Raw genomic sequence first — 15,838 nt, forward strand, 5'->3', positions numbered from 1 at the left:
TAAAGGCCCACTTGCATGTTGTATTTTTGTTCAATAAACAATGTGACTAGGCCAACGGTGACTTTCATGAAGAGGGGAAAAAAAGATTATCGAAATTGACCTAGTTTTAGCGTTTTTATCAAACATTTTGTCGACCCAACCACAACCACCACGCACGTGGATATTTTAATCCATGGTTCATAACGTGCGTGTGTCATCTTAATGATGATGTCACACCAGGTACAGGGCAGCAGGGGGGCGCTGAGAATCACAGGCAGGTAGTGGCAGGAAGCAGAGAGCCTTGCTACTACTAGCCGAGGAATCTAGTATCTATCTAGTAACACTATTGCTCCGTGATCATAGCCATTTATCTCTAAAGCTAACCACTATTTGTAAAAGCCACAACCACGTTACCATATTTGTAAATACTAATGTAAATCATTGTGTCGTTGTACATATTGTGTATATAACGTTAGTAGCGAAGTTAGCTAGCTTGGTAGCCAGCATAGCATTCTCGAAACTCCTAACATGCCCCGATTTAAAATGGTTCTCTCCTCTTTGTATACCTTTGTCCTCACAAACAAAGTATTCTGCCAGGGAACTTATGGACACGACAGTAGTAACTTTAGTAGTTATAAGGTGTTTGAGCTTGTAACGTTAACGTTAGTTAGCTATCGTGGTAGCCCCTTTCGTGACTGATGCACCGAGGGGCTGCTATCGTATCAACATGCTGTGACGTGTAGCTTGCTAGCCGGCATGATGCGTGCAGTGCTTTGCCCCACAGGTCTGAGAAGAGGACCTGCACATTTTGCTCGTTCCCCAAACTCCTCTACATGCCCCGATTTAAAATGGTTCACGAGGGCGGCTAGGTGGTGTAGTGGGCAAGGCACTCGCCACCAGTGTGGAGACGCTAGGATTCGCGTGTTCGAATCCAGCTCTCCACATTGTTTTCAGTTTAGCTGGTCGTCCGCAGTAATACACATTGGCCGTATTACGGGGAGGGAAACTGAAGGGTGGGGATCGGGCGTTGTGAACAAGCGACTCCTACAAGTCGGTTGGTGCGCCTGCGCAGTAGAATCAGGAAGTGTCGGGGGCAGCGTGAGCCTCCCACGCGTTACTCCTCGACACTGAGAGATCGAGCTGCGCAGGTGAAAAGATGCGACTGCTGTTACCTCAAGTACCGGAGGGGACTTGTGCTATGTATGACTTAGTCCACATTGCAGCCGGCTTGTGGGAGGCAAGAAACAGCGTTCGTGACAGGGGAGGGTTGAATTGGATGATACGAAATTGGGATGGGAGAAAAATATAGAAAAATGGGAGAAAAAGTGGATACAAAAAAAAATGGTTCACGACAGTAACGTTAGCGGGGTAATGGTAACGTTAGCCAGAGCCATATAGCTAGCTTGGTACTATGACCCGGACGGGCATAAGGCATAGGGCGACAGCCTACCAGACCAATAGCGGCTCCGTACTGAACAACAGGCTGCCTAGTGGTACATGTAGTTCTATTTTTACGACATTAAAAACCTTATAACTACCTCGTTTCAACCAATTGTAGCTGGTCCATCGAAATCTCTCCGACGATTAAACCCATTTGCGTCTTGTAAGGCGTCCATTTGGATCAAGGAAATAGCTTTCTGCACTCGTCAAACTCCATTGTAGTGGATCAGAAGTAGGGAAAAGTTACCTGAAGTGACGTCACGGCCAGGGGTGCAGTGCTGGGCAAACGCGGTCAAACGGCGTTTGGCCTTCGTCACTGAGGCCGAAGTGCGCGCATCCTATTATTATGCAAAGTCTAGGTGATAAAATGACTCGTCGCGCCACTTATCACCTAGACTTTGCATAATAATAGGATACCGACAACCAAATACAAGCCCTGTAGGTGTGGTGGGGGGTTGCTTGATCTCCCGACTTCACTGGAAGGATGAGACAAGGTGTATCATCTGTTTTGTGCGCAACAGAGGGAACATGCATGCGCGTGCGTGCGCTTGGCCTTCGCCCATATTACGACTGCACCCCTGTTCACGGCACTGATGGCGTCTGCTAAGCTTTATCATTCGCTCCATACATGTTATTCGTGCGTGGACCTTTTTAACCCTTTCTGAGTGGAATTTCCAGCGTCAAATGGAAAAAAATAAATAATGAAAATAGATACCAATGATGTAAACTACCCACCACACAGTATATTTTAGGTATTTTTCTGATGTTAGCAGCTAGCAAACCGAAATGACAAGGAGATACTGTCGCACAATACAAAGTCAACGGAGAGAGATGGAATGGTTTCCCCTCTGTGTGGGGGCGCGGCCTATTTGCACTCTGTCTCTATGCATTTGCACTGGCTCTAAAATGTCACGTTGCGTTGTATTTGAACGTGACTGTGAGAGACACACTGAGGTTCTCATAGGTTCACCGATCTTCTCCCCCACAGCCAGCCCTCCTCGGTTCGCCACGGAGGAGGAGTTAATGGAGATGGCTAAAGGAGTCAGCAACATGGCCTTGGCCCATGAGATAATGGTCAACCAGAACTTTCAACTGAAACCAACTGAGCTGGTGGAGGGAAGGTGAGGTGTGTTCACATAGCTGGATGATGATGATATTGAGGGGGGATAAGAATGATGATGGGATATACAGTAAAATGACAGACACGTTAGGATCTCGTTGCATCGTCATTGAAGGCGGTAGGGCAAACGACGGGTGATTATAATTAAATGGCAACTGGTAAGAAGTGCATGATGACATCATAACAAGACTATTATGAACACAATTGACAAGCCGGCCCTCTTTTCTTGATCCGTCAGTCACAGCTGTTGCTTCCTTCATTTTGTACGAGGGAAGCAACCGTTGTGATTGGAGGATCAAGAAAAGAGATGGGTCCATTGGGTCTATGGGTCTAAAGTTTAACCTATTCTACCCTTTCAGTGTATTCTTTCTTCCTATTGTAACGGTCCTGTGTCTCCATAAAGCTTGGAGAAGAGAGTAAAGGACATTATGCACAAAGCATTCTGGGACTGTATGGAGGTTCAACTGATGGAGGACCCTCCGTCATACCACCATGCCATCAAACTGCTGGCAGAGATCAAAGAGGTGAGAGGTGACGGTAGGGCTGATGTATCGTCCTACAGTATATGACAACACTGATCTCATCACCTTATATTTGCCTAAAATCAATATCTCATTATATCCACAGATATTGATTAGTGAGTCTATATATATATATTGTGACAGACTCTGGGGTGTTTTGAGCCGTTTTGATTGATTGATTGAAAACTTAACAGATTGCAGAATGGGTACAGTACAGTACAGCTCAATACATACAATTGTTAAGGGGATGCAGACCAGAGAAAGACTTTCGTCTTGTTTACATCAGGGTCCCCCATTTTCAATTCATCGTAACATATATGACATACATGACATACAGATAGACAGTACTGCTACATCTATACATTTATGACATACCAGATTTGCAATTACAGTACTGTTTGTGATACAAAAATAGTCCAGAAAAAAAGAGTATATACATTTGACGTAGAAGCTGTACATTGGATTGGGTAGGTGGCGGTGGGGGGGGACTATACATTGGAGGTGGTTGGGTAGGAGTGGGGGGGGGGGTTGGGTAGGAGGGGTGGGTGGGGGACACTACAACTGTACAAACAAAACTGTACATTGGATTATTGACAAGACCATACTTGGTAATTTACTGTACATTGGAGGGGGTTGTGTTCGGACATTTACAGGGGCCAGTTTCGAGTTGCAGTCTCCCTTAGGTGTTTTTTGAGAGTGTTTTTGAAAGTGGGTAGTGATTCACATTCCTTTACAGCTTTGGGTAGGGCGTTCCACATTGATGTGGAATAATTGCAAAACGTGTTTAGTCCCTTGTTTGAGCCGAATCTGGGTTTAACATGATTTGTGGAGCTCCCTCTGGTGTTGTGATCGTGGTATTCACCAGTCACCAGATTGGAATGAACAAAATACACACGGCAGTCGGCACAAGGTAGAAGCAAGTTTAACTGCAGTTTTATTGCCGTTTTAGGGGAAAAGGAGAGATTAGTGAGATCGTCAGCCAGTCCATAATACAAGATAATCGTCTTGGTCCGTTAGCGGGGTTTGGTACACAGAGAGCGGTTCTCATACGGGCGGGGGCTGATCCGGGAGAAGAGACGTCAGGCAAGCAGGGGTCGATACACAAGCAGGTTCTCAGACGATCGGGTTATAGTCCTCCTTCCAAAAGCAGATAAACACAGCATTGGTCACACAGACAATAATCTTCCTCCTCTTCTAGCTCTCTCTCTTCTCTTACTCACGTCCTCTCTTTCTGTACAGGTTTAGCCTCAGCTACTCCAAAGATTCTCTGTCTCTATTTTCTATGCCTCTTGATTGGGCTTTGATTGCGCTCACCTGTCCCGTGCGCGTCTGACACAGGTGCGCTGCATTGGGGTTGATGCGCTCTGCTCTGCCGGGAGTCTCCTCGGATCTCCTAATATGGGCATGTGCCCCAGTGCCTTGGCTGATACATGGGCTAGATCCACAAAGAATGGATTGCACGGTGCTAGTTGCACCCTACTTACAATTCATTATAAATTGAAAATGGGGGACCCTGATGTAAACAAGACGAAAGTCTTTCTCTGGTCTGCATCCCCTTAACAATTGTGTGTATTGAGCTGTACTGTATTGTACCCATTCTGCAATCTGTTAATACAATTTTCAATCAATCAAACCACCATGCCATGCCCCACAATTTTCAAACAAGATGGTGCTGAGTTGCAACTAGGGGGTGGTCTAGGGGGGCTGTGCAAAGGGGAGCAAAACTATTTGCAATAAAGAAAGCCGCTGTCATTTCAATAACATAATAAAATAATTAATAGCAAACACAAGGGTAGTTCCAAATGAGTATTTAAGTACAGTGTATAAGGTTGCACAATAGTTTAACATTGAACATGAAAACACACACACACAGACACACACACACACATGCTTTCACTGCAAAAGTGAAACAAATACAATTATATATATATATATATATATACCATTGTTTAGGTTTAGGGAAAGCCCTGTGTATTATTATGAAACCAATAGGGCTGTCTTAAATACTTCGAAGCTTCGTTTCGATGGGAATGGGATTCGAATATGAAAATAAAAATTTGATTATAAAAAATAAAATAAAGAATTGTGCAAAATCAACTCTGCCTCTCTTTGTTAACTACAACAACAATGCTGTTTGTTATTTAAGATGAGGTCGGACTCGGCACTGACAGATTTGACTCGGCACTGACAGATTTGTGTTCATTGTGCTGCTTTTATAAAGCCTCAAATGATATCTTACAATATTTCATGAAAGCAAGTGTTTTGTTTGTCTAAGATTTAAAAAGGTTTAAACTTTACAGCACTGACAAAGTTGAACAAAGTGCTGTACAAGACCCACAACATAAGTTTTTCTTTTTTATCTCGAAGCTTCGAATTAAAATCGAATCTCTGCTTCGAATTCCAAAAAAAAACATTCGAAGGTCAGCCCCAGAAACCAAGTAGAAAATAATGAGTGATGTTTGTTGTTGAAACATAAAGGAGTCATCCATCCAACCTCCGTCTCATCACTAGAGCTTTCTTTGAACGACAATTTGGAGGCAGCAGCAAAGTGTTTCCTTCTCTCCTCTCCAGACATTGCTGTCGTTCCTGGTCCCCGGCAGTGGTCGCCTGCAGTCCCGCATCGAAGAGACTCTGGACCTGCCTCTGATCCAGCAGCAGGCGGAGAAAGGGGCGCTGGACATTAGTCAGCTGGCCCACTTCATTGTGGGGATGATGGGCTCGCTGTGTGCTCCCTGCAGGGACCGGGACATCCGGAAGTTACAGGAGACCACAGACCTGGTGCCTCTGCTCAAGTAAGACCAACATGTCCTAGATTATTAGGAATCCTAAGGCTCTTACCTCAAGTCAAGAGTTTTATTTGTCACGGCAGTGAAATGCGGGGGGTCATGCCCGCAGCGATGTGCAATAACACAAGTAATAAGACAGGGATGAGAATAGGACATTTGTGCAATAATACAATGTGCAATAATACAATGCAAGTAATAATAATAACAACAGGTATATGTACATAAAGTTTACAAGAGCATGGTAAGACATGCTAAGGTCCTGCGATAGTGCAATACACAGTTAGCTACGGATGAGGCACTGGGTCTTATGTACACTACTATACATGCTATACTATACAATCTACAGTTATACTATGTGTCCTTATGCTGGCTTGCTATATCCATCTGTTTACTATACAAGAACCACTCCTGTTCTTATTTTTTAAAGTGACCTTTTCATTGTGTAAGGTGACCGTTGAGTGTGGGCGTGTGCAGCATGTGTGTGTGTGTGTTTATGCTAAAGTGACTGTTGGTGTGTGAGCGTATACAGTGTGTGTGTTGTGTGTGTGCTCATGTGTGCTTGTGTGTGGAGAGTTCAGTGTTCAAGACTCTGATGGCCTGGGGGAAGAAGCTGAGCCGAAGTCTCTCTGTCCTAGTTGCTGGTGTGCGCAGGCGTTTGCCTCACCGCAGCAGCTTGAACAGGCTGTTGTTGGGGTGGTGAGGGTCTTTCATTATTCTGCAGGCTCTGGATTTGCACCTCTTGCACCTACCTGATAGCAGCACATTAGATTAGCAAACAGGCTGAAAGGAAGAGGAACCCTAAGGCTATGTGTCCATAGCGGACGTTTTTTTCAAGGCGGACCGCCTTGAAAAAAAAAAGCTCAGAGTGTTTTTCTGAGGCTCGCGCCAGCCGCGGCTCCGCCCCTTCCTTGATGAGTTACATTGATGACCGCGCTCCTTTACAAAAGTTGAACTAGTTTCAACTTTATGAGCTGGGAGCGATCCGACCAAAAACGCTCATAAAATGCGAGGCGCGGCGCTGGGAAGAGGAGCGCGCCTGTCGCTTCTCCAGCATAGAAATGAATGACAGAAAGGAGCTGACGACTCATAAAACGTCCCTGGTGGACACAAGCCCTAAGGCTCTTGCCTGATTAGCAGCAGATGAGCAAACGGACCGAAAGGAAGAAGCATGTTTCCCTGCTGGATGTTCTTCATCTTTATTTATTTTTAGCTTAGTCATTTTATCTTGTTTGAATTTCATTAGCTTGCATTTCTCTGCTGAAGTGAATTTGCTTAACAGGGAAGTTGCCTTTGAGCGATGCCTAGAGTTTGGCTTGTGAAATAACTAAATTTAGTTAGACTTTAGTGTCTAAAAGGCAACTTTACTTTGCCTCAAATAGATACGGTAATTGAAGACAAAATAAATGCAGGATGGTGTTGGTTTTATTTTCATCAAATTTCATCTTCCTCATATCTCAGGCTTTCCCCTGGATTTCCAAACAAGGTGGTGCCGAGGCGCCACTAGGTGGCGGTCTTATTTCTGTGGGAGGGAGAGGCAACATTTTGTTCTGTAATGTCCTTCAACTTAAAAACACAATTTCAATAAAATAGCAAAGACAAGTGCAGGTTCCAAATACATTATTTATTTAAGTACTGTGTATAAGGTTGCACAATAGTTAAACGTTGAACACGAAAAAACACACACACACACACACACACACACACACACACACATAATATAGATACATAAAATAAATCTCTCATACACTGCGCCCTTATACCATTGTTTAGGAAAAGCCCTGTATCTTATGATGTTGTCTATGTCAGTCTCCCTCTTACTGTCTCTGTAATTTTCGCTCTCGCTCTCGCTCTCTCTCTCTCTCTCTCTCTCAGGGCGATCTTTACCATTCTGGACCTTATGAGGATGGATATGGCTAACTTTGCTCTCACTAGCATCAAGCCGCATCTGATGCAGCAGTCAGCTGAGTATGAGAGGAACAAATTCCAAGAGTTTGTTGAAAAACAACCCAGTAAGCAGGCCATGGTGCATTAAATTATCATACTAATAAAGTCATACCCTGTATTAGTCATAAATGTCTGCACTGCACTTTGGTGGGCCCAATCTATTTGTTGCACAGTCCAAACAGGTTTTCATCTTTTTTTCTTCTTTACCTCAAGCACCATTGTCGCTTTCTGTTTTTCTCTACTGCACTGCATGCAATGAAATGAGGACGGGGGCATAGGTTTGATTTGAGCTTTGGTGGGGACACTTAATAGAACATTTCTTGATGACCGTTTCTTTAATTAACCTCTTGGACCGATGCATTTGGCCTACATGTGCATTTAGCTGCATAACCCATTGATGGCAAATTGGGTCCAAAAAACGGAGAACCTCAAACGTGGTGCTAATCAGAATTTGTGTGAGTAACATGACCAACGTGGCACTCACTGGGACGGAGCAGAGGGAGGGAGGACAGTCCAGGTTGCTGATTGGATATTGCAAATAATAGGATAGCTTGCTGATAGGTTCTTGATGCAGCCGTCAACCTACACTTTCACAACAGATGAAAAGGCTCTGATTTGCAAGCCCACGATGTTGTGAATTATAGTAGTAAAACTACAGTTGTCACTGCAATAATTTTTGGTAGGGACAATTCATGTTTCAGTACCTTTGGTAGGGACATGTCCCTAGCATCCCCATATAAAACTATGCCTATAGACAAGGAAGCATCCTAGTTTGCACATAATGGTGTGAAACATCAAATGTTTTTCTCTCTCGCTCTCTCCTCCCAGATGCCTTAGACTACACTGAGAAGTGGCTTCACGACACTGTGAAAAGCTTAAGAGAGAGTCGCCCCTCCCCACTGGTTCCTCTCACTATCCATAATCATGCCTACCTACGTCTGCTGAGCTGGGACCACGCTTCAGACCCCTTTCCAGAGGTAGGAAGACGCAATGAATATAGGAAAAGGTCTTTTCCTCCTTGTTTGTTAGAGTTGGGGAATCGATTCCCGTATTAACTGAGCTTCTATCCTGGGGGTTCTGCATCGATGCATCCATTTCAGTAATGGGTTTAATATTTTCAATATATTTTATTTTCTTCTACAGTACCTTCCTCTGTAGGCAAACCTTTAGTTTCTCTCACAGGATGTTCCTTACATATATTCTCTAAATGTCTTCATTTTCTCTTTTCTTTTTTTGGTCCACATATATCTTCATCTTCTCTTTCATACTTCTGTCCTCAAACTCTTTCTCTTTCTGTGTGCGTTTTATCTCTCTCGTTCTCATTCTCCCTTCTCTCTATCCTTCTATCTCTTTCTTGTTGTGCCTCTTCTCCCAAATCCTACCTCCCTCTGTTCTCTCTCTCTCTCTCTCTCTCTCTCTCTCTCTCTCTCTCGCTCTCGCTCTCGCTCTCGCTCTCGCTCTCGCTCTCGCTCTCGCTCTCGCTCTCGCTCTCGCTCTCGCTCTCGCTCTCTCTCTCTCTCTCTCTCTCTCTCTCTCTCTCTCTCTCTCTCTCTCTCCAGACTGTGATGATGGACCAGGTGCGGCTGCAGGAGATGCAGCAGGAGGTTGAGCAGTTGGTTCTGCTCTCCACACTGCTGCTCATCGTCTACAACACCACAGGGGAGGCCATCGCGGGTCTGCCTGGCCTCATGGACACACTTAAAGCCGCCATCAATGCAATGCTGGCAGACATGCACACGCCGTGAGTATATACATGCCTCAGTCACACACATACAGACATGCACACGCCGTGAGTATATACACGCCTCAGTAACACACATACAGACATGCACATGCCGTGAGTATATACACGCCTCAGTCACACATACAGACATGCACATGCCGTGAGTATATACACGCCTCAGTCACACATACAGACATGCACACGCCGTGAGTATATACACGCCTCAGTAACACACATACAGACATGCACATGCCGTGAGTATATACACGCCTCAGTCACACATACAGACATGCACATGCCGTGAGTATATACACGCCTCAGTCACACATACAGACATGCACACGCCGTGAGTATATACGCGCCTCAGTCACACATACAGACATGCACATGCCGTGAGTATATACATGCCTCAGTCACACATACAGACATGCACACGCCGTGAGTATATACCGGTACACGCCTCAGTCACACACATACAGACATGCACACGCCGTGAGTATATACACGCCTCAGTCACACACATACAGACATGCACACGCCGTGAGTATATACGCCTCAGTTCCTCATTTACAGTCATGTTGATTGTACATATAGAGATAAGCATAATTTTTCGATGCATGGAATTCCTTGAACAGGTAATTTTTTAACAAGGTGCTTAAAAAGTCCTTGGAATTCAAATCAAGCATTGAAAGTTTTGTTCATCCATGATAAAAAAAATTCTGAATCAAGAAATTGAATTTTTTAAATCTAAGTGTAACAAATTGTCGGAAATTTGTTTTAAGCCATAAATATTGGATCCAATTTTTTCAGAATAAAAAAAAAACGCATTTAAAAGTGAGTTGGATCCTTTCAAATGCCCTTTTAACACTTTGACTGCCGGGACACGTCTTTTCACGTCTTTGCTGGCCATGCTAAAGTTGCCGGGGGACGCTGTACAGCGTCCTTATATCAATATTTCAAAAATCTGCGATCGGATTCATATTCCCCCTCCGCTGGCCTGAGATCCACCAGCAGGACCCACTGAGCTCTCTGGCGGTTCAGGAGCGCCATCTGGTGGCCGATCGGCGCAATCGCCACACAGGATATTGAATAGAGGTTGTCATGACGACCGTAGTACTTCCGGGCGCTCGCTATGGTTCATGGGACTCTGGCTCGTCACGCTACACAGTGATCGATTGGCAATAACTCGATAAACAACATGATTTGGACGTATATACAAGCTGGAGATGGACCGGGTAAAAATATATCCCATAATGATAAAATTTCTACTCGACGATGATCGCCCAACGGCGCGCGGAGACTGGGGTGAGTTTTAGCGTGTAACGTTACCGTCTTAGATACTAACTGCTATTATCAACATTTGACCCACATTAGATGATTGGTATAACGCTGCCCACGGAATTATAAACGCCCCCTCGCCCATCCGGTCAACATCAGATGACGTGTAGTAACTTCTAGAAGTCCGTCTAGTTGGAATTTTTTATATCGCGCTGATTGCCATCAAACTGTATTTCATCATCAATATAATGTAGGGATGTCCGATATTATCGGCCGACCGATATTATCGGCCGATATCGGCAGTAAAATGTGATATCGGAAAATATCGGTATCGGTAAAAAAAAAAAAAAAAAAAACGATAACAATTTTTTTTTTTTTTTTTTTTTTTTTTTTTTAACATTTATTTAACCTTTATTTACCCAGGCAAGCAAGTAAGAACCAATTCTTATTTTATTTATTGTCAAAAGTATGCATGTTGGTTTAATTCAACAACAAGAGATATGTAATGTTAATTTTTACTTTTTTAATTATCATATTTTGCACAGATAATGCTTACATTTAGAAAGCCTTTTGAATGCATCCCGTGAAATTATTAGTTACCTGAAATTATTCCGTTTTTTTGTGGGGAAACCCTGCATATATCGGTATCGGTTGATATCGGTATCGGTATCGAAATTAAGAGTTGGACAATATCGGAATATCGGTATCGGTAAAAAACCCAATATCGAGCATCCCTAAAATGCATTTGGGGCTATATATCACGTTCTGGAGAAAGCTGCAGAAAGAGATGAAAACATACTTATACATTAGACCATACTTTACTATGAATATGTGAATGAAAAAGTTTAACGTTGCTACACAATGAACAATACATATAGGACTTTGAATGGGCCCTAATAATGGCAATGTAGCAATAGAATTTAAAAAGTTATAGCCCTGCAAAGAAGGGGACTTTCTCCATAGACAAATAGCGCTGGCAATCTATGGTATATCATTAATTTAACCCAAGGCAACCAAAGTGTTAAAATGAAAAATAGTGCTTGGAAAAGTACTTCAAAGTCCTTGAATTTCATTTTGCAATGTCTGTGGGAACCCTGCAACAAGACGAGGGTAGACATAAGTTAAGATAACAAATCAATTAAAAGTAACACATACAACTTGATTGACAAAGGTTGGTGATCACGGTCTTAAACTCTGCAACAGAGGGGAGAATCTCAAGCTTTAAGGACTGTTGGAGTTCATTTCATGAGCTAGAGGGGCATCATAGTAAAATGCAGATTTCCCCTGTTTCGAGCAAACTCGGGGACCTTAACTCATTCTCTGCCACGCTGTTTCCGGGATATGGCTATGCGCTGCCACGCATTAAACCAAAGAGTCAGTCACCTTGTTTGCAGGGCTATAACTATATTCTATATTATAGCTATGGATGCAATACTATGGCCCATTTGACATCGAGTATCTATCGTTCAAGATGTGAAAAAGAATAAAAGATTCCATCCATACATTCCCGTTTTATACCATGGTGAATATAAGTATGGTTTTAGAGTGGTTTAGGGTAATTCCGGGGAGGCTAGTAATAGCTCACCACGTATATTATACTAAATCCATTGGCATTTCGTTCCTACACATGCTACAATTAAAAATTGAAATGCATATAATCGGTATTATGGTCCATCATGAATGCATGAAAGGGGGGGGGGTCGTTTCTGATTAATTGATTGTCAATAACGGCATTCGTTAGTACAACAACATACGCTGATCAGGGCGATGGCTATGAAAACAAGGCACAATCGAGCTGAAATTGACGTTAAATTGCTCTTACCTGTGGCCGGTGGGATTCCAAAAAGAATACTCCAATTATTTGATTGCCATCTGGTAGATCGTATGTCCATTTGGCCCACGACATAACCCACCACAGCATAATGAATCGGGGGGGGGGGGGGCCCGAAAACGATTCAATGCGATCGGGTGAAGCCCTAGGTTCAGGTTACTAGAAAAGTCCGCCCGGACCAATATAATCGATGCAATCGACCAATACAGAGTTTCAAAGGATGTGCAATACCGGCCGCATCCTACCAGGCGGCGGTATTGGACTTTTGCGATCTCAGACTCATTCCCTATCCTATGGTAACACCAAGGACCCTGGATGAATAATGAATACAAATATCAAAAAAAGGAAAAACGATCAAATAACGTATACCGGTATATACGTGGTTGGCGTTCAAAGGATGGCGCGCAATAACGTATATAATCATTGTTGGCAGAGAAAGAGTTAAGTACCAGTATGTTGTTGCGCCTCTCTGTGATATATTATTGTCTTCTCTGTCTCCAGGTCTTTCAGTGCAGAGGAGACCTTGGTGACCATTGGGGAAAGGTTGAGTGTTGAGCTGAGTCAGCATCTGAGCCGGCACGGATACTCGCCGTTCTCCACCGGCAGACAGGGCATTCTGAAGGGACAGATCTCAGCCACCGCAAAGCCAGACAACACCGTCCGCAAGCTGATGGGTAATTATTAGGGCTGACCCCTATTAGTCGATTAGTCGACTAATCGGTCGAAAGGAGCCGTAGTCGACTAGCCAACCGCTTAGTCGAATACAAAAAATAAATAAAAAAATATTATTATTTTTTTATATCATTCTTTCCAAAAGAAAAGAGGCCTAGACGCGTGGCTAACGCTAATGGCACGCATACCAGTGCCTACGAAAACAGGCACAGAGGCACTGAAAGAGGATTTCACCTATCTAATGAACACACTAGACTAGACAAATGTCAAGATGGACCAATTGCATGCTTTTGCAGAGGACAAGAAGCCTTCAGTCGACTCCTTCAGACATTAAGCACCCCCCACAGCCCATTTTTTTTTTTTTTTTTTTTCTCTCGACCAATAGTCTACTAACGGCAAATTTTGGCCAATCATAGTCGACCATCCAAATCCTTAGTTGGGGACAGCCCTAGTAATTATAGTCTATGTTCAATAGTCATATGTTCCATTTTATGAATATATATATCAACATTATTGTAGTTTAGAACATGTACATGTATCTGCAACACAGGCATTCAATACATTTTATGAATACTACAAATATTTTCTTTTTGCATTTCCTACACTCTGAGCCCCTTAGTCTGAACGTTTTTTTTACACCAGACATTGATTTGATTTCCTGTTCACTTTCACCAGTGACTGGCTGATTGGCTGAATTTAAATTATGTTTTTTAATGGCAGCCTGAATAAAAAGCAGACATGTTTCGGACAATGTCCTTCTTCAGTGATATGGCTAGCTATATCACTGAAGAAGGACATTGTCCGAAACATGTCTGCTTTTTATTCAGGCTGCCATTAAAAAACATTGAACCTGTGAGTGCTGGTCCGGCTACCCTGCTTTTTGATATACTGAACTTTATGGGATTACAGCACCCAGTGTGAGAACTTGTGAGCGCGGTCTAACTTGACTATACTGAATTTAAATGATGCCACATCATGTAACGGCAGTGGCATCACTGGACTCACACATTCTCACCTGCAAATACCACATAAGAGACACAAGAGACAATCTTCGGTCGAAGAGTCGGGTGTGAAACATGACATTTTGTGAACATCCATTACTATGTACAGTAATTGTGGATTGCCTTTTGAATTAGATAATCTTTCCTGCTTTTATTTCAGTTTGACTTTTAAGCATTTGAACAATATTATGGGCCACTAGTACATTATAATACTAATATCTAACACAGTACATTACAATACTAATATCTAACACAGTACACACTACTAATATCTAACACAGTACATTACAATACTAATATCTAACACAGTACATTACAATACTAATATCTAACACAGTACATTACAATACTAATATCTAACACAGTACATTATAATACTAATATCTAACACAGTACATTACAATACTAATATCTAACACAGTACATTACAATACTAATATCTAACGCAGTACATTACAATACTAATATCTAACACGGTACATTACAATACTAATATCTAACACAGTACATTACAATACTAATATCTAACACGGTACATTACAATACTAATATCTAACACAGTACATTACAATACTAATATCTAACACAGTACATTACAATACTAATATCTAACGCAGTACATTACAATACTAATATCTAACACAGTACATTACAATACTATTATCTAACACAGTACACAATACTAATATCTAACACAGTACATTACAATACTAATATCTAACACAGTACATTGCAATACTAATATCTAACACAGTACATTACAATACTAATATCTAACACAGTACATTACAATACTATTATCTAACACAGTACATTACAATACTATTATCTAAGTTTAAGTTTAAGTTTATTTGGATCCCCATTAGCCACAGCAGTGCTGGGGCTATTCTTCCTGGGGTCCATAACACATAAAATACAGTTACAGACGTATACACTCACAACATTTACATGTCATACTACAGACAATTAAAACAACAATAAAAACCCTTATACACTCATAACATTTACATGACATACAGACCATTAAAACAACAATAAAAACCCTTATACACTCACAACATTTACATGTCATACAGACAATTAAAACAACAGTAAAAACCATCAAATTCATAATACAATATAAAAATACAAAATTATACAATATTTTAATAATATATCCCTATCAGACACATGCCTTTTCATTCATATATACCTATCTCTTTATCAGACACATACATTTTAATTTACGTACACACTATCTATATCTATCTAACACAGTACATTGCAATACTAATATCTAACACAGTACATTACAATACTAATATCTAACACAGTACATTACAATACTATTATCTAACACAGTACATTACAATACTAATATCCATCCCACGCGGTAACCACGCCGACCCAGCAGTTTTCTGAGCAGAAGTACGTGCACTCGCGCGCACACAAAAATGGGTTCACAACTTTCACTCGACTCGTCTCGCCGTGCGCCAAGTACCCGGCACTTATCACCTAGTCTTTGCATAATAATAGGATACCAATAGCACAAAGAAAGAGAAGT

General features: G+C 42.1%; 1 protein-coding gene across 1 annotated transcript in view; it reads left to right on the forward strand.

The window, feature by feature from the left end:
• Window positions 1-15,838, forward strand: part of tcp11l1 (t-complex 11, testis-specific-like 1) — a 43,127-nt gene that overhangs the window by 22,371 nt on the left and 4,918 nt on the right. The window contains exons 4-10 of the mRNA XM_084316880.1: window positions 2,408-2,540; window positions 2,943-3,063; window positions 5,632-5,852; window positions 7,719-7,855; window positions 8,619-8,767; window positions 9,350-9,531; window positions 13,124-13,296. Coding sequence (XP_084173006.1) covers window positions 2,408-2,540; window positions 2,943-3,063; window positions 5,632-5,852; window positions 7,719-7,855; window positions 8,619-8,767; window positions 9,350-9,531; window positions 13,124-13,296 — 1,116 coding nt within the window. The remainder of the gene's footprint in view (window positions 1-2,407; window positions 2,541-2,942; window positions 3,064-5,631; window positions 5,853-7,718; window positions 7,856-8,618; window positions 8,768-9,349; window positions 9,532-13,123; window positions 13,297-15,838) is intronic.

Source organism: Notolepis coatsorum (genome assembly GCF_963971535.1).
Source record: "Notolepis coatsorum genome assembly, chromosome: 6".
In the NCBI taxonomy this organism is placed as follows: Eukaryota; Metazoa; Chordata; class Actinopteri; order Aulopiformes; family Paralepididae; genus Notolepis; species Notolepis coatsorum.